This window comes from Nicotiana tabacum, chromosome 22 (genome assembly GCF_000715075.1).
Source record: "Nicotiana tabacum cultivar K326 chromosome 22, ASM71507v2, whole genome shotgun sequence".
In the NCBI taxonomy this organism is placed as follows: domain Eukaryota; kingdom Viridiplantae; phylum Streptophyta; class Magnoliopsida; order Solanales; family Solanaceae; genus Nicotiana; species Nicotiana tabacum.
The window spans coordinates 51829673-51848975 of record NC_134101.1 but is presented as its reverse complement, the minus strand read 5'-3'; the positions used below and the strand labels follow the sequence as shown (position 1 = coordinate 51848975).

The 19303-nt window shown below is 32.9% G+C and overlaps 1 protein-coding gene and 1 non-coding gene across 3 annotated transcripts; one reads left to right on the top strand and one right to left on the bottom strand.

The window, feature by feature from the left end:
• Positions 1–7115: 7115 nt before the first annotated feature.
• On the top strand, positions 7116–7244 carry LOC142176898 (small nucleolar RNA snoR86). Its single transcript, XR_012705702.1, has one exon. It is a non-coding gene; the product is annotated as a small nucleolar RNA snoR86 (small nucleolar RNA).
• A 4008-nt stretch (positions 7245–11252) lies between these two features.
• LOC107774635 (stearoyl-[acyl-carrier-protein] 9-desaturase, chloroplastic) lies at positions 11253–15905 on the bottom strand. 2 transcript variants are annotated; one of them, XM_016594228.2, is made up of 3 exons: positions 15646–15905; positions 12605–13106; positions 11253–12164 (listed from the first exon to the last, which is right to left on the bottom strand). In XM_016594228.2, exons 1-3 carry the CDS (start codon positions 15768–15770, stop codon positions 11604–11606), a joined length of 1188 nt encoding a protein of 395 aa, XP_016449714.1. In that variant the 5' UTR covers positions 15771–15905; the 3' UTR covers positions 11253–11603. The 2 variants fall into 2 exon arrangements, with proteins under 2 accessions (XP_016449714.1, XP_075100722.1); XM_075244621.1 differs by lacking the exon at positions 15646–15905 and adding an exon at positions 14124–14561.
• Positions 15906–19303: the final 3398 nt, after the last annotated feature.

Here is a 19303-nt window from a genome sequence, read left to right as displayed (position 1 = left end):
GCATAAATGATTCAGCATTGTTCAAGATTCGAAAATTCAACAGCTTGCACACATGCTCTTTGATGGACAATACATACATACATACAATGCAAACCTACTGCCACGGTAGTTGGTAGCATGGTTATACCAAAATATGTGAATCCTAAGACAATTTACACACCAAAAGACATACAAACTTCTATGTTGCCGGAGCACGGTGTGAATTTAACATACATGCAAGCTTGGAGAGCAAAGGAAAAGGCTTTGGAATTTTTGAGAGGTCATCCTGCTGATTGCTACAGTCGCTTGCCAAGTTATTTGTATATTCTGGAGAAGACTTATCTGGGGTCGGTAGTTAAATTGCAGAAGACTGACGATGACTGTTTCTTGTACGCATTTGTTATGCTTAGTACGTCCATCAATGGTTGGGAGTATTGTAGGCCAGTTGTAGTAGTTGATGGCACCTTCTTGAAGTCGGCATATAGGGGAATAATGTTAACAACTAGCACAATGGATGCAACAAGTATTGTAGATTAATTGTAGAAATATTGTTATAAATTTGATTTTCAGTATGTATTTTTTATACTCTCAAGTTTTATAACAGAAATTGAATTTATTTTTACCACCTGTGATAGGTAGCATATTACCACTGCCAAACGCTGTTGTTAATCCAAAAAATGACGCATCATGGAAGTGATTTTTTGAGCAATTCAAACACGCATATGGTGAAAACCCAAATATGTGTGTTGTTTCGGATCGAAATGAGAGTATCTTGAAGGCAACATCTATTGTTTATATCGGCATGCCACATTATGCTTGCATGTGGCATATTTGGACAAATATAAGGTCAAAGTTCAAGAAAGGTCATCTAAAGTTAAGCGAATTGTACTTTGCCACGACACGATCATATACGCTTGATGAATTTAATGAAAGAATGCCAAAGATTGAATAGATCGACACGCGTGTTAAAGCATACCTATACGATATTTGCTATCACAAATGGTCTCGGGTACATGCTACGGTGAACATAACGTGGACGATGATATCAAACATTGCAGAGTCATTGGATGTGGTAACAAAAGATGTAAGAGAGCTGCCCATAGTAGAACTATTAGAGTACATGAGGACTCTTCTTGGCCGTTGGGACTAATGAAAAGTTATTGAAAGCAAAGGGTACATTCACATACCTTGGGAACAAATTCAACAAAGAGTTGTATGACAACATGACATTATCGCAGGAGATAAGAGTAAGCTATATCCAATAACATCAAATCAATGATTCCATCAAACTAAATATATACTATTAATTGTAGATAAAATGTTGTATAATTATAGTTATTTTGTATATGTTTCTGACAACTTGTTGTGTGTTTGTAATAAAATTGTAGGTGAGGGCTTCAACATATCACATCCATACAGTGATAGATGGTGTGAAGCGCTTTATTATTTGTCTTTAAAATAAGAGATGTAGTTGTGGACAATTCCAGCTTGATGAACTTCCTTGTGCACATGTTTTGGCGACTTTGAGGCACAGGAATGAGTCTTATGAAAACTATTATTCTCCTTATTACACAAGGGGGAGCCTTTTTCATACTTATGAAATACCTGTAGACCCGTTGCCTGACGAAAGCAAATAGAATGTGCCACAACGTATAGCCGAAGAAATTGTAATGCCACCTACTGGGAAAAGACAGTCAGGAAGACCTCAAAAACAAATATACAAACCATATGATGAAGTAAATGCAAAGAAGTACAAGGTTTCATGTGAAAACTGCGGACTAGAAGAGCATAACAAAAGATCTTGTAAGAATGCTTCTAAGAGAAAATAAAATTTGATAAAGTCACAAGATTTTTTGATAAATTATGTTGAGGTTAACTGGAGAATTATAATTGAGGTGTAATTGTGTTGATAAATTGAATAAAGACTGTCTCCTATAATGAAATGTTTTCAGTTCTTAATACAATTGGTTTGTATTTATTTTGTTTAATTACTAAGTGTATTCATTTCAGCCTTTCATAACTTGATTGGATTATGTATTTTTTTTTATGTATAATACATAATTGTTGTTAAGTTGTAAAGAAATTATATGCTAACAATAACGATATCAAGTACTAACAACTTTCAACCAAAAAAATAAATAATAGATGTTTCCTATTCTAATATGCCAGTCACCTCGCTCTCACCAATTGCACCAGTATCTTGCTTCTTCCTAGTATCATCCCAAAGTAGCGCTCCACAACGTCTACGATGTTGATCAATATCAGAAAGGTCTTCATTTGAAACTACTAGCTCTCCAATGATGACATATTCTGCAAATACAGCCACGTATACACCACAATCACTACAAAAAAAAAATAGAGGAAAAGATTTAACATTCATTGTAAAATAAAATCTGTTAAATAGATAAAAGAAAAATGATTTTTTCATACAGTGATCCCTCTTTTTGCTGGGGTATCTCACCGACCAACCACTGAATGTCAAGATGGTCAGTAACACCTTTTTCAATGTATGCCTTTGTGCTCTTGTAGTTGATGTCTGGATGCTTGCCATAGAAGCCGATGCATGACAAGTAGAGGGGGGGTCATAACAGCAAACTTGTTGACAACATATTCAACAAGGTTGTGATTTCATGAAGAGACCATATAATCATAAACATATAGAACCTTATCGGTAATGTGAAACACAACCAACAACCAATGAAATTTCTCCACAATGTTTATGGGCATAATCACAAAATCAACTTGATCTCATGCAATATTTACAAGTAACCTGTACCCCAATATGTATTCTGATACGACGTCCTGGGGTTTGACAACATCAAGCTTATTATCGGCAGGAGCATTGATGTACCTCTGATAAATTTATTCAATTATAGTATTGAACATACAATCAGTGGTTGTAAACCGTATTTTATTTTGAGGACCATACTTTCCTCTCTTTCTCAAATAGTATAGAATAACATCAATGTGCTGCATAAAAATAAATTTCATTATTTCTCAATGCTTCATATAATTTAACTACAATTTTTAAACAAAAAAACTACAAAATCTTTAGATGGCAGAATACTACAACTAGTCATTAAATTCTAACAAGGTATGTGTTTACCGTGTCATTGAGGACTTGCTCGGGATGTGTCAAAGTATAAAACCACTCATTTTTATCAACTTTCTCCACTCCAAGATCATACCACGACTTAAGCTGGTTATCTTTTACAGAATAACGCCTTCCTCCTATTTAAACACATAGCAATTACAATAAATATGTAGATTCAAGTGGAAATCCAAAAGATGAATGCACTCGAAAATATGAACAAATTGTGTAAACTAACCTCTTTGAAACTGTAACGGTACCAAAGTATAACCACTTATTGAATTCTTCCAACAAGTCAGGATTAACATCTTCGCCAATAACCCCAGTAAATGTATGTTTGATGAAGAAAATTGGAGGTCCAACAGAAATGCTCCCCCCAAAACTATAAAAAGGGAGAAAGGGAGTTTTAACATGCTTTCCATACTGCCTTGTTCTTCCTCGATGCACATAGGTTGTTTCATCTTCATTATGCTCGCTGAACTTAACAATCTGGGAGAAGTTCTCTGGCAGCTCAAAATCATTAAGTGTTACTTTCCTTTTTTTAGATCTGGAGTCATTGTCCGAATCACCTACATTAATGTAGTCGGCTGGTTCACCTTCAAAATTTAAAACAAAAGAATAAGAAGACATGTTGCATCAGCTCTTTATTGAAAATTGAAACTTATATTAAACCTGTTTTTTTTCCTACAATTATAATGTAATGTATAATACCACTAAAATCTTCACAACAATCATCTCCTTGTTGTATAACGTTTTCTTCTAGAATGGGAGATTGCATTTTTGTCTCCTTCTCCTCATTTTTTGTTCTCCTGGAATGCTTATTGTAGCTTCCTGTTTTGGAGATTCTACATGCATAGTTTTCTTCTCTGTTACAATAAATATGTATAACTTAATAAAATTATAGATAATTTGTAGTAAACATTAACATCACTGCATATGAATTGTAGTTTAATTGTAGTAAATTTATTGAAATGTTGTCCTGCAGCTGATATGCAAAATGTATTGTGAAATGTGATGATAACATGTACTAAATCATACATGCATTATCTTCATCAAATGCCCTTCAAGTTGGGAAGATAAGTCAACACCTACAAGAACATTCTCCTCAATTTCTATGTCATTCACGTGCCTTGTATCTAAGAAAATCATTGGAAATATAATGCAGATTAGTTGCTGGTAATTTAGGCAATATGTAGATATATTGTAGACATGATGTAGATATGTAGATATATGTATATATATTGTAGACATAACGCAGATATGTAGATATATGTAGATATATTGTAGATATAATATAGATGGTTGTTTTACTGCTGCTGGCATGCACTGGTTTAGTACTACTGCCCGAAAAATGTTGATTGTTATTTTCTTTAGAGTGCTCATCATTTTTTGTAGAACTGCCAGTAAACTGCAGACATTTAATTTATTAGGCTATATACTTTATGAATGATAATATAAACTTAGACATGGTAAAAAATGTTGTCTACAATGAATATATTTCAAATGAAACCTTAGCATCAATGTTATCCTTTTGACTGTTTATCGCCTGTAAAACAGCCTTGATTGAATCATTGAGTAGCAGTCAAATGCTACATAGTTCTTCAAAAACCTTTTTCTTGAAAGTTCCAAGATTTGAACCAATCTACATATTAAAATAGAAAGAGTTAACGAAATAATTTGCATAACATAAATTAAAGAAACCATCTAGGATTATGTATATATGTTACCTTGTCAACATATTTTCTTAATTTTTTTATTTGTTTCACAATACCTTTCTTGTCATCTATTCCAATTGCCTGCTTATGTCCGGATGGAGATGGAGCATCTATCGGATACTCGGACTTTGTTTCAACTTCTTCAAGGATGTATTCAACTTTATCTAGCAAATTCATTCTTGAAAGCTCTTCTGGTGCTTCAATTATTTTGGTGAACTGAGTGAAAAAAAGAAATGTGAGTGACTTAGACATAATATGTATAAAATATGTAGATAATTTGTATTAGCTTGTCTGCACAGGAGTGAAAATTATTTACTTTGATCCATGATGGTTTGATCATTATATCTTCAATTGGAGATAACCATATATTGTCCTTACTAGCTGACCAACTAAGTATGCGAGGGATCGAATTAGCAACCCTTGTAGCTATATCAGTGTTGACGGTAGAGCAACACTCATACAACCATATTTACATAGCTAGTGCAAAGCCTCGAATGAATAAAAATGAACATAAGGGTTGAGCTTGTGCCTAACGGACTGAAGCAATTGTGTATAAGATTCACTACCCCATGCGTAGTTCGCATACTGCCATGAGTCCACCAAATAGAACCTAAAATGGTCTATCAAACATACATTATCTTGTCTGAAGTACATAGGAAAAATTCTATGAGATAGAGAATACACAGCTTGACTGCATCCTCATCGTTCACCCAACTACGGTTGGTTACAATTTGTTTTAAGTATGACTTCTCAACTTTTTTCTTGTTTGAAAAATAGCTTCTCATTATTTTACTGTCATACTTAGGTGTGTAACCAAAGTATGTCACTTCCGTAAAACATCTAAGGCCACTAATCAGGGCAAACTCTCTCAAACCAAAATTCAGCCTCTCACCCTTTATCTCTGCTGAAAAAAGTCGGAACCAGATGCGTTCAATTCATACTTCATGAGAAAGATGAATTGCTTGATTTTGCATACATATTTTGGGCAGGGGAAAGAAAATACCCAAAACATATCTTCTTAAACAACTTTAAACCATTTTCAAACAATAAATCCTTGATTTGGCGAGGAATAGTGGGGTCGGATAATGTCTGGAACCTAATGATCACATAATCAACATCAGGAGGTGCAAAAAATGGTCCATTTTGCAGCAAAAGAAAAAGAAAGTTATTAAAACTTGTTTCAAAACCAGAAAATAAAATAACTACATTTATACTACAATTTATCTACAATCAGAAAAACAGAGACAAAACCAAAAAATAAAATAAGTATAGTTATATTACAATTTATCTACAATCAGAAAATAGAGGCAAAACTAAAAAACAAAATAATTATGTTTATATTATAATTTATCTAAAATCAGAAAAATATAAATCTACACAATATAGACAAAAAATCTACAACTACAAAAACAAAAATTATGCATATTCATAAGAATGAGAACAAGTTTTTCAGCTTTAAAAAAAAAATTAAAACTACTAAATTTTTACCTTATCCAAAAACTGTTGGGGAATAGTTTTAGAAGATTTTTGAACCTTCTTCTTTTTTGAAGGTTTAACACTAGGAGACACTCTATTTTTTTTTTTTTGCAACTTTCATGACAACTTCGTATTCGAAAAAATCATTATCGGAAGCAATTTCTTTGCCTTTCCGTTTTGCAGATTTAACAGGTATCGAGGATTCACCAGCATCCACATCGTGCTTGAATCTATAGAAATGGAGAGGGATTTTTGAAGAAGAGTGAAAAAATGTAGACTGATTTTTGAAGAAGAGTGAAAATGGGCGTTAATGGAGGGATATTAAAGTTTGTGGAGAGAGAAACGTGGGTGAGTGCAAGATACGTTGAGGGAGAAACGTGGGGGAAGTGGAAGATACGTTAGAGTGATTTTAGGACACTAATTATTAACATTAAATGTCTAAAAATGTACATAATTGGTAATTGGGTATATAATATGTAATTATATTAAAATTTGAGTAGGGAGGGTAATAAAGATTGAAATAGTGTATAGGAATGTAAAATTCCTTTCACATTTTATATGGGTCGGAATAAATTTGATCATATTTTAGTTGGGCCTATTACCACACGGACTAGGCTAGAAATCCTAACTCAAATCCAGATCCAAAACTATATGGTCCATTTTGCACATTTCAGTCACCTCAGGGTTAGGGTTAGGGTTTATCCCTCAATTTCTTCTGCCTATAAATTTCAACTCCTTTCCGTAATTTCTGAGAAATCAGATTTCTCCTCATCCATTCCCGTTTAGCTGCCTCATTTCCTCTTTCAATTTTTTTTTCTTTCTATTATTTTGTGTTTTGAGAAAGCCAATTAGCAGAGCAAGGGCGTCTTTCAAAAATGACGAACACTTGCATTGAAGGTTGGCCATATTTAGAAAAAGCGATTCTCCGTGCCTTTCAGATTTTATTCTCGTTTTGATTATGGCCTCGAACAAATCGGTACATTTTCACAAATCTATTCTCTACTTTTCTTTGACACGTATATGTTACTATATATATGTACAGTTTTTTGTGTGACGATTTATTTCAAAATTGATATATATGGGTATTTTCCAAAAAAGACAGAAAGATAGAGATTCTAATATGTGAGGCTGCAGTTAGATTCGTGAAAAAAAAAGAGTATGTATAATGTCAATATTGATGAAATTTCAAACTATAATTAAAGGAAATCTATGTAAATTTGGCTAACTGTTTTCTTTAATGGTAAGATGGACATTCTTTGGCTTGGACAATGGACAGGCATTTATCTAACTTAATTTGGCACGAATTTGAATTCGTGATTGCAATATGAGTGTCCCATTGAAACTAAAAAATATCTCTGTATACGTAATTAAAAGGCATCTTAATATTTTGACTGTATTGAAACTGGGAGAAAAGAGTATCTTTCATTCATCGTCCAAAATGAAGCACATGTTAATACATAGACTTAAGAGCATAATGATAAAATAATATTAGTATGATAAAAATCTGGTTAGAATAAGTATTAAGGATATACTAAAATTGTGGTAAGAGTACAAGGGCATTTGGAGAGAAGAACATTTGTGCGGTTATAATGTTAATATTTATCCGCATTACCAAGCTAAACAATTGAACCATAATTATTAAAATTGAAGTGATAATATAAGCTAAAAAACTTAACAATAATTGTTAAAATTGAAGTGATAATGTATAGAAATGGTTAAGTGATAAAGGGTGTGTTTTGGTATAACGAAAAATATTTTCCGTGAAAAATATTTTTCAAGAAAATATTTTCTTGGAAAACAAGTAGTAATCTTATTCATTTTCGTGTTTGATATGCAAATTAAGGAAAATAATTTCTAGAGTATTCATAAATAATTTAGATACAATAAACATGAAGCTATAAATTTTCGAACCAACAATCTTCCGAATTTACAAATTTCATAAACTTTTGAACTGTTAAACTTTTGAACCCGTAAACTTTATAATTTCTAAACCTGCAAACTTCCAAACACATAAACTTTGAATTCATAATTTTGGAACTCGTAAAATTTTGAACATGTAAATTGAAAAATGAAAAATCCAGAATTGAAAATATAAAAAATAAAAATAAATAAAAAACAATTGCGCGCGCATCGGGGTTGGGGTGAGTGAGTGGTGCAGAAAAATAAAAAAATAAAAAATAAAAAATACAAAAAAAATTGCAGGGAGGATTGAGTGGGTGGTGCAGAAAAATAAAAAAACAAAAAACAGAAAATTAAAAATATAGAAAAAGGTAAAAACAAAACAAAAAAGAAAAATTGTGGGGGGTGGGGGTGGGTGGGTTGACGGGGTTGGGGTGGGGATTGTTGCAAAAAAATGAAAAAAGAATAGAAAATTGAAATTGGAGGGGGTTGGGATTAGATGTGATGGTATGTGAATTTTTTGGAAAATATTTTCCTAACTTTTTCTATGGAAGTTATTTTCCTTCAATTTCAGAAAAATATAATGTGATATCTAAAAAAATATTTTGTAAACTATTTTGTGCAAACAAACAGCGAAAAAATAAAAAATATTTTTCGTCCTACCAAACATAACAAAATTGTGTTTATGTTTTTCGTCCTACCAAACATAACAAAAATGTGTTTATGAAATACTCAGGACCAATAAGGAATGCAAGGTCACACCATGTACTGTACTATTGTACCTTCTGGTATTTGGGTACTTGTTCCCAAATCTAAAACAAGTGAACGAGAAATACTTCCATATTTGGAAATAAAATTGGCGAACCACCAATAATTGGAAAAGGAAAACATGTGGACCACCACTACACTTAAAAGTTATTTTTATTCCCCTTTGTCATTTAATTTCAACCAGACTGTAAATATTACTTACAAATTTACCGTCTCCGATTATCTATCATGATTTCTAAAAATAATTGTGATAAATTATTTATCATTTTAAAAGTTTAAGACAAAATTAGTAACTTATTTCATATTTTACCATTAGTAATATTTGTTCTTGAAAATAGGGATGGCACATAAATAGAATAAATATTCAATAAATAAGAGTAAAATAGTAAAATATTGTGTCGTGTAAAAGAAAAACACATCATATAATTTGAGAAGTAGACAGTACGGTCACTCTTAGAGTAACAAAAGCAAAGGAAAAAAAAGAGAACTTTTCCAACTAGAACTAATTTACACTTTACAGCACTTCACAGTTCACATTGATTTCGTATTTCAATCAAGAAAACTACCTAAACTTGTAGCTATTTAATTCTCTATTTTCATACTTCATAAATACACCACTAAAATAGGTGAAAACGTATGTACCTCAGATTAGGGGTGTACAAAAAAACTAATAAATCATACCAAATCGATAATCCGAGTCAAACCGAAAAAAACCGACGTGGTTTGGTATTGGAAAATAAAACCGACCATAATTGGTTTGGTTTGATTTTAACTAAAAAAAGTCAAACCGAAACCAAACCACTCCGATAGTACATTTATATATTTTTAAAAAATATTTTATACATATAAATATTTATTGTAATGTAATTTATAAATATTTCTTAAACTTTTTCACAGTTTTATCTTTTAACGTATTATTTCAAGTTTAGACTTAACATTCTTGAATGATAAATAAATTTTATAACCCATAAATGTAGTAACTCAAACAAAGTTCAAATCAATACTAATGCTAACAAAAGAAATTTAATTCAATACTTGGAATGACGATAATGTTGGATAATTATTTTAGTTTTATATTTATTTATAATAAAAATACATAACTTAATTTATCTTTTTCTTTAGTGTTTAGTTATGTAATTAATATTAGTACTTATTAGCTATACTTATTTTAGCATGACTTATATAGTATTTTTAGATTATGTTAATTTTTATTATGGCTTATTAATTATCAATATTTATTTTATGTAATTTTATTATTTTATCTTTGTTATTGAATATTTTAGTATAATACTATGACTTATCTCTTATTATTGTGTTAGTTTCTTGGAAAACACATTATATAGTCGTATTTTACCAGGACTTAAGAAATATTTGGAGCACAAGTTACATATTTTATGCTATGAAGACTTTACTGGAAAATAAACCCGAAAAAACCCGACTTTATTGGTTTAATTTAGTTTATAAATTTAAAAATCCGACACCAAAGATTTGATTTGATAATTAAAAAAATCGAACCATCCCTATGTACACCCCTACTTCATATACAGTTTAGTCATAAAAAGCTAGATTTACTTTTCTCATCACTTATACCAAAGCCAGTTATAAGATTGGGGACGTTTCTCTATGTGCATTAAAAGCCTTTATAGGACTGCTGAATCATTATTGCCCACTTTAAGAAAATACTAAACCACGTACTTTGCAAGAAAACATAAGTTTGCAAAAGTTGGAAAACAAAATTGACCACTTTCATGACCAAGATATTATTAGATTAAATTAGATTTGGAGTATATTAGAAGTAACTTATAATTAGAAGTATAAGAAGGGGAGCTATGGAGATTGTCTTTTGTCTCCGTATCACATATAAGTCAGAGGTTCGAACCGTGTAAGCAACCATTAATGTTTGCATATATTTGCATTAAGATATGATATGACCTATAGGTCACAAATTCGAACTGTGAAGGCAGCCATTAATATTTGCTTTAGGATATGATATGACCTTATAGGTCACAAGTTCGAACCGAGAAAACAACCACTAATATTTGCATTAGGATATGATATGACCTATAGGTCACATATTCGAACCGAAGAAGCAACCACTAATGTTTGCATTACAATATAATAAACCGTTTAAATCAAACCTCTTATAGGGTACGACGTCGTACTCTGTATAAACATGTGGAATCCCTCTTATAGGGTACGACCCTTGCCCGTACCGCATAAACGTATGGGATCCCTGGTACACCAGGCTGCCTTTTTAGAAGTAACTTATAAATTTGAGGGCACTCAACTAATTCACCGAATAATACTAACTCCTTGCAAGATCATGACAAGTATAAAAATTGCATTAAGATTTGATATCATGTTTAGTCACAAAAGCACTAGCAAGGGAGACAAACTCATACAGTTCAGAACATTTCAAAGAGGGAAAAAACCAAAGAAACTACAGCTGTTCCTATATAGCAGAGACCTAACAACACAAACAGAAACAACTGTATCTACATCTCAGCACAATCATCCCCAGTAAAAATCTCTTCCCATAAAGAAACCAATAAATGTGAATTGCAAAGACATTGGAGATTTAAACACACTATCTATAAAAGAGATCCTATATGATCAGAGACTTGCTGGAGAGACCAACACAAACACAACCTTGTTTCTTTCATTTGTTGTGCAACTTAGAGCTTCACCTCTCTATCATATATCCAGCTAAATGGCATGATTGGTCCTTGTTTTGCCCTACCCTGAGCTCTTTTTTCCAATCTTCGGATTCTTGGTGGCAACCCGCATACGTATTCCTGAGCTTTTCTTCCTTCTCCAGATAATCCAGTAAGATCAGCCACTTTCCACCTACCTACAAGAAACTCCAGTATATCTGCATAGTCTTTAGCAGTGTAGACGCCGAGACGCTGAGCAACTGCTGAGAAGTGATCAAAGAGGTTGTCGTCGCGCCCATCGTACATCAAGTGTGCTGGCATAGATATCTTTTTCCTCATCATATCAGCAAATGCTAGCACAGTGCCATCAGGGTCGATCTCGAAAAGCTTTTCAACAATCTTGGTGTAGGCTGTCTCGTGGCGCTTCTCGTCTGCAGCAATTATCCCGCATATTTGAGCTAGCTTGATGTCCCCATGCTCCTTAGCAAGTCTAGCTGTGTTCCCATGGGAGACAAAAGTTGCCCTCTCTTGGAATGATGTGTAAATAAATCCTAGGTATGGATTGTTTTCTGTCCTAGGATCCTGAAACATTTTGGACAAATGAAACATATGCAAACAGCAGATTGACACATCAAATTGTATGGCACTGTAACAAAACACTAAGTCTCTATTCTGCCATTTACTGAACAAAGTAGGTTAAAAAAACAAAAGAAAATATCACCTGTTTGGATTCTCTTGAGAGACGAGTTCTGTTCTTTGTTTCGAGAGGAGGGAAACAGAATTTGTAAACCAGATGAGGGAACAACGTATGACGACACTATGAATTAATCTCTCAGCATATGGGTAAATATTGTTTTCTAGATATTGAAGGTGCTTACATGTATTCATAAGTTTAAAACAGCCCACTGATTGTATATTTATCTGATAGTCTCAGCACGTATAAGATGACGTTTTCCAGCTTTAATAGATAGTATGATTGTAGAGGGAATTTTGAAACTAAAGCTTAAATAGGCAGAACTCACCATTCCAGATCCAATTAAGTATTGGATTGTCTTCTCAATAGCTCTCATGTCCACTCTACCTGAAAGATAAAGATACTTGTTGAGGAGGTCACCGTGCCGGTTCTCTTCGGCAGTCCAGGCCCGTGTCCAAATGGCCCAAGAAGTAGGGCTTGCTCCGGTTTCATCACGGACACCATCCAGTGTATTAAGCATAGTCTGATATGTTGGAAGGGCTTCTTCTGTGATCATATCCCCAACTAGAACAACAAAATAATCATCTGGAATCTCCTTAGCCCTCTCCCTCAATTCCTTGACTTGTTCATGAAATCCGTCTGAAGCAGGATCGGGCAGGAAATCCTGTGGTTGCCAGCATTTTTCCACTGGTTTCAGGTGAACCAATAAATTTTGATCCGCCCAGTCCTCCATAGATTTAAAAATCTCAATTTTTTGAGGCGGCATAGAGTGTGTTACTTGAACATGAACCTCACGAGGAGGAGAAAAAGGCTTCTTTGTCTCAACTTCCCTAGACAGAATGAAAAAGAAAACCAAATTATAAGAGAGAGTCAAGCAAAAATCTTAATCTGCGACATACATATCGAAATTGTATATGGGAACAAATACTAAGTTTGCATTCAACAAGGCAATCACGAATTGTAATCGTTGGCATGCAGTACCAATAAGATGGAAACCAAGATCCTATATATGAAATATTGTCTTTAGGTTCATTTTACAATCTCCACAACCAGAGGCATTAGCATGGTGAAATATGATTTCAGCTTGAAAATATATTAGTGTTCTGAACAAAGGAATCACATGTTTTGAAAGGTTCGGGCATTTTGTTCTAAAGGTTCCCTAGTGATTTTTGTTTTATAAGGAAAGTTAAGAAGGAAGTGCAAAGGTTTCCTAGTAAGCATAGTTGTCTAATCAGTGGAGAAAAGGCTTAACAATCAGATATGATAGAGCAACTCCACCAATATGTTTTTTCAGACGGAATTGGCCCCTATCATCAACTAAAGGTACAAAGATTTTTTCCATATTTCAATTGCAGGAGTCCCTGATGATGAAGTCCATGCATATATTAAATCTACTTTATACATTTTAAGCATCTTAGGGCTCATTTTAAAGGACGGATAAAACTAATCAGAAAAAATAAAATCCATACAACCAGGTAGTTAAGGGGAAGTAGGTTGAGACTCCAAATGAAAAGAAAAACCAAGGGAAAAATCAAGAAAAACTTATGCTAAAAGAATAAGAAAATAAGCTAGAAAACAAGCATGTTCCTAAGTGAATTGATAACTAATGACTAATGAGTGCACCAATTGAGGCAGAATTATGCATGTAAAGAAGGCACTAATATGTTTTCATTCATGCATCATCACTTCAACCAAATCTATATTGGACAAGTAATTTAGAACTATTAATAGACGAGGGATCCAATCACATTACAGTCCAAATGAGCTAACATCAAATGCCAAGAAACAGAAAATCAAAAAACAACAAAGGTCTAAACAAACAAATTCTTGCACACAAGACGGGTGACCTAGCAGTCCTTGAAGTGGGTGAAAATCATGGGAGATTAGCAGAGACAAAAAAGACGCTAGGTGATTTCTTCCTATTTACTAAGCGTGGGAGTGTGCTGGGAGGATGTAGTCGGTAGTCGGTAGAGAAGTTGAGGTACATGATAGCTAGCCCGAACGCCACCGCTATCAAAAGAAGAAAAAAACAAATGAACGCTCCTAGAAGCCTGACACATTGGAAAAGTCCAAAAAATAACTAAGTAAATGAATACCTGGCCAGAAATCCTGAAATTTCCGGCTTTACTACTGACAGGGCCAACTCACTTTTGTTTGACACAGAAAATACGCTTCTAGAAAGCACTGGTAATGAAACTACTGAAGTCACTGAAAAATTCACAGGGAAAAAAAGCATAGAATTGTATACAGCCTCAATCAAATTTAAAGGTTATGCACCTTCTCCACCAACAAAATTAAAAAAAAAAAGAAGGAAAGGAAGCATGGAATATAAATTTTAAATGAAAAAGAACGGTCATGAGTCAAAGAAAATACAAATATTATTGAATTATCATACCAGGAGAGAGAGAGAGAGAGAGAGAGATCTTAAATGAATCATTTAGAGAAAATTAAACGACCTCATTCTTTTTTAAATGGAAAAAATAGTTATATTTCACAGTCAACTAAAGAACCTCATTATGGAATCAAGAAGGTAAACCAGTTGGGGACCAACTAGCCATAAAATCAGTCAACTCTAGGATGTAGCTGAAACCAACATATCTAGCCTTTGAGACCTAATTCCCAACAAATTAAATTAGACAATTGAAAAACAATTTTAGAATCTGAGTTTCCTTCCACATAAAAAAAAAAAAAAAAGAAGAAAATTTCAGACTCTGTATACCATTAAATTCTCTTCCTTCCCCCCCCCCCCCCCATGTCAGTCCCCTCACAGAAGTAGTAATAAATCCTGAAAACTCAACATATGTAAGGCATATAGCACAAGTAAACTAGAGAAAATAAATCAGCATGCTCAAAGACACTCAGGAAAAGTGAACTGCACAGAAATATTCACAATGTCATTTGCATAAACCTTCAGAAACAGCACCCAATAATCAACTTTTTAGAAGAAACCCCAAACAACAAACTTGAGGAAAGAACAGTAAAAGTTATAGTTGCCCAAATCTCTTCAAGATTAATACCATCAATGTTTAGCCTAAGAAACAAAAAAGAAGCAGCTCACATACAGATAAATCAATTCAAAAGACAAAATAGAACTAAAGTTAAATAAAAAATCCAATAAAAAAGTAGTCAAGAAACAATCTTTTTTTAACAAAGATCCAAGTGTTAATATATAAAATGAAAAGGAAGTAATGGGTTTCAACAATAAACTAAAAGGCAACTGAAAGAGCATTAAAAGAAAAGATAAAGAGAGTGAAACTCACGTTACACCTGAAATCTTTCTTACCAACTTTTATATATAAGAACAAGAATAAATTAAAAATGCAAACTGAAGGAAAAAACATAAAAAGAAAATGAAAAGATGATACTTACTTTGTACCAGAACGAAGGCTAGCAGCCATGAAAAACTTAGGAGATCTAAGGCTCACCATTGGTGGAAGAACAAAAGAAGAGTATTTGTGAGATTGAAAGTTGAAGGCATTCAACTTCAACGCCATTTTCTCTACTTTTCCTCAATCCTTTCTTCTTCTTCTTCTTTTTTCTTGTGATTTTGGTTTCTTTTATTCAGGATTTGTTTCCTCCACAGAACTGAAAGCGAATAGCAAACTTATATGAGAAATGAGCGGACAAGTGGGACAGGCCTAACCCAGTTGGACTTAACAATATTTCACTGGAAAAAATAAGTACTGTACTTGAAATTTCAGCAAATTTTACCCCTAAATTTCTTCTTATTTACCTTATTGACCTTTTATTAAAAAAACCAAATGTGTGAGTTCATTACTTTACTTCTCTTGTTGTTAACTAATTTTAATCTAATGTTATTTATATAAAAGATTTAAATCACAATTATTTGTCTTATACATTCCCGTTGCTAATATGACTATATTTGATTATGTATATATAAAATCACGATATATAGTGATATTAGTAACGTTTTGATAAGACATTCTTGGTGTACTAAAGAGTAACTTCAACTTCAATTGGGGTAAAATTGAACTCAAAGAAGGGGCAAAAGAGTCAATATGAGTGGGTAAGGGAAAAGTCCACAATTGTCAACAGCATCTTTGAATTTAGTGTGAAAAAAAAAGGAAAAATTAAAGGGTGTTGATGTGGTCGAGGAGAGAGTGCGGTGAATTTTAAGGCACGAAAAAACCTTTGCCAAGTATATTCCACTTGGCATTATTTCTTCTTTTTCGATTGCATGGAATCCATTTGTACACTTCATTTCTTTATTTATTGCCAAGTTTTCAAACATGCACACCCCCGTGCAAAAGAAGAAAAAAAGAGAGTAGAGTGGGCTAAAACGCTACCTATTGAAATATTATTTTTATTTTTTTAATTTAATTTCGAAACCTCTAAATAAGAATAAATGATTCTAACTTATCTCACTGACTCCTTTTGTCCTCTTCCTCGGTTTCTCCTTCCTCTGAAGACGGCAATAAAATAAGTTTCTCTTTCTGCTTGTTTTTGGACAACTTAAATATCACATAATAGGAGCAATGCAGCAGAAATGAGACTATCAAGTAAAAACAAGGAAGGGCTCATGTGATTTTTTTTAACAAAAGCATTATTCATAGAATTTTTTTAGCGATTATCAAATCATGGGAATAGACAATATATTCGCGAAATCTACTTTCTCTTCATTTTCTAAATTTTTATTTTTGTTGTTCAAAGTTTACTCAGTGTCTCACTTTTTCTGTAGACATTATTCATTGATTATTATGTATATACAACCACACATTTTAATTAAATTCCGGACGGATTAAATAGTGAGAAAGATATTAAAGTTGAAAGGATAACTCTACTCTTTAAGGGATGGAAAATTATCTATATGTCGCGTTTAGTTTATCAGTAGTTTTCACTGAAATATCACAATTATAAATGTGATGGTTAAAAAATTTCATTAGCAAGTAGAAATATCTTGTCGAGTCTCAAACTTCGCTCAAATGCAATAGTCCTCTTATGAACCTCTTCCTAGCCCCGGATGGTGTTGTTCAGCTGACAATAAATGGGATAAAACTTACGGAAATTAATGATCAAGTTTTAGCACACGCAGAAAAGGTTAGATAATATTTTTTTATTTGTATAATTGTTGGTGTACAGAATTATTCTAAATCTAAAAGATAATAAATATCTCATAAAATGATCGAGATATAAAAAATATATATCGGATAATATAATTAAGATACGCGTGAGCTAACCCAATGAACAATATATTTAAAGAAAATAAGAAGGCGACCTCTCTTACTCTATTTTTCTAAAGCATGTACCTTACATTATATGTCGACTTAGATTGAAGCTCCCAAAGTCAGGTACTTTTTTTTAGTATAAACATGTGAGAAGTTAAATAACTTTTATGAGAGTCACTCTCCTAAGTCCTAACCAAGTAAAACATCACTAGTATGGACCGAAAACAAGCCTCTTGACGTCGTCGCCGTCGGTTTTAATTACTCAAAAGTCTTTCGAAAGCATTTATGTAGAGGAAATTTGGAGTGGTCATTAACTTAAAAGTTACCGTGCCAAACCAACAATTGTTATCATAGCAATTTCTTATTTGTATAAGCTTTGGTAGACAAAATTATTCCAAATCTAAAAGATAATAAATATCTCATCGAGATATACAAACATGTGAAAAGTTAAATAACTTTTATGAGAGTCACTCTCCTAAGTCCTAACCAAGTAAAACATCACTAGTATGGACCGAAAACAAGCCTCTTGGCCGTCGTCGCCGTTGGTTTTAATTACTCAAAAGTCTTTCGAAAGCATTTATGTAGAGGAAATTTGGAGTGGTCGTTAACTTAAAAGTTACCATGTCAAACCAACAATTGTTATCATAGCAATTTTTACCTAATATGATAATATAATTAAGATGTGCGTGAACTGACCCAATTAACAATAGTTTTAAAGAAAATAAGAAGGCGACCTCTCTTACTCTATTTTTCTAAAGCATGTGCCTTACTTTATATGTCGACTTAGATTGAAGCTCCCAAAGTCAAGTACTTTGTTTTAGTACAAACATGTGAGAAGTTAAATAACTTTTATGAAAGTCACTCTCCTAAGTCCTAACCAAGTAAAACATCACTAGTATGGACCAAAAAAAAGCCTCTTGGCCGTCTTCGTCGTTGGTTTTAACTACTCAAAAGTCTTTCGAAAGTATTTATGTATAGAAAATTTGGAGTGGTCGTTAACTTAAAAGTTACCGTGTCAAACCAACAATTGTTATCATAGTAATTTCTTATTTGTGTAAGTTTTGGTGGACATAATTATTCCAAATATAAAAGATAATAAATATGTCATAAAATGATCGAGATATACAAACATGTGAAAAGTTAAATAACTTTTATGAGAGTCACTCTCCTAAGTCCTAACCAAGTAAAACATCACTAGTATGGACCGAAAATAAGCCTTTTGGCCGTCGTCGCCATTGGTTTTAATTACTCAAAAGTCTTTCGAAAGCATTTATGTAGAGGAAATTTGGAGTGGTCGTTAACTTAAAAGTTACCATGTCAAACCAACAATTGTTATCATAGCAATTTTTACCTACTATGATAATATAATTAAGATGCACGTGAGCTGACCCAATTAACAATATTTTTAAAGAAAATAAGAAGGCGGCCTCTCTTACTCTATTTTTCTAAAGCATGTACCTTACTTCATATGTCGACATAGATTGAAGCTCCCAAAGTCAAGTACTTTGTTTTAGTACAAACATGTGAGAAGTTAAATAACTTTTATGAGAGTCACTTTTCTAAGTCCTAACCAAGTAAAACATCACTAGTATGGACCAAAAACAAGCCTCTTGGCCGTCTTCGTCGTTGGTTTTAACTACTCAAAAGTCTTTCGAAAGAATTTATGTAGAGGAAATTTGGAGTGGTCGTTAACTTAAAAGTTACCGTGCCAAACCAACAATGGTTATCATAGCAATTTCTTATTTGTATAAGTTTTGGTAGACAGAATTATTTCAAATCTAAAAGATAATAAATATCTCATCGAGATATACAAACATGTGAAAAGTTAAATAACTTTTATG

Excerpts from the sequence above, each read along its gene's own strand:
- LOC107774635 (XM_016594228.2), bottom strand. The coding sequence starts at position 15,770 with ATGGCGTTGAAGTTGAATGCCTTCAACTTTCAATCTCACAAATACTCT. Across the intron at positions 13,107-15,645 it reads AGCCTTCGTTCTGGTACAAA|GGAAGTTGAGACAAAGAAGC; the intron begins GTAAGTATCATC and ends CATTCTGTCTAG. Across the intron at positions 12,165-12,604 it reads ACTTAATTGGATCTGGAATG|GATCCTAGGACAGAAAACAA; the intron begins GTGAGTTCTGCC and ends AAAATGTTTCAG.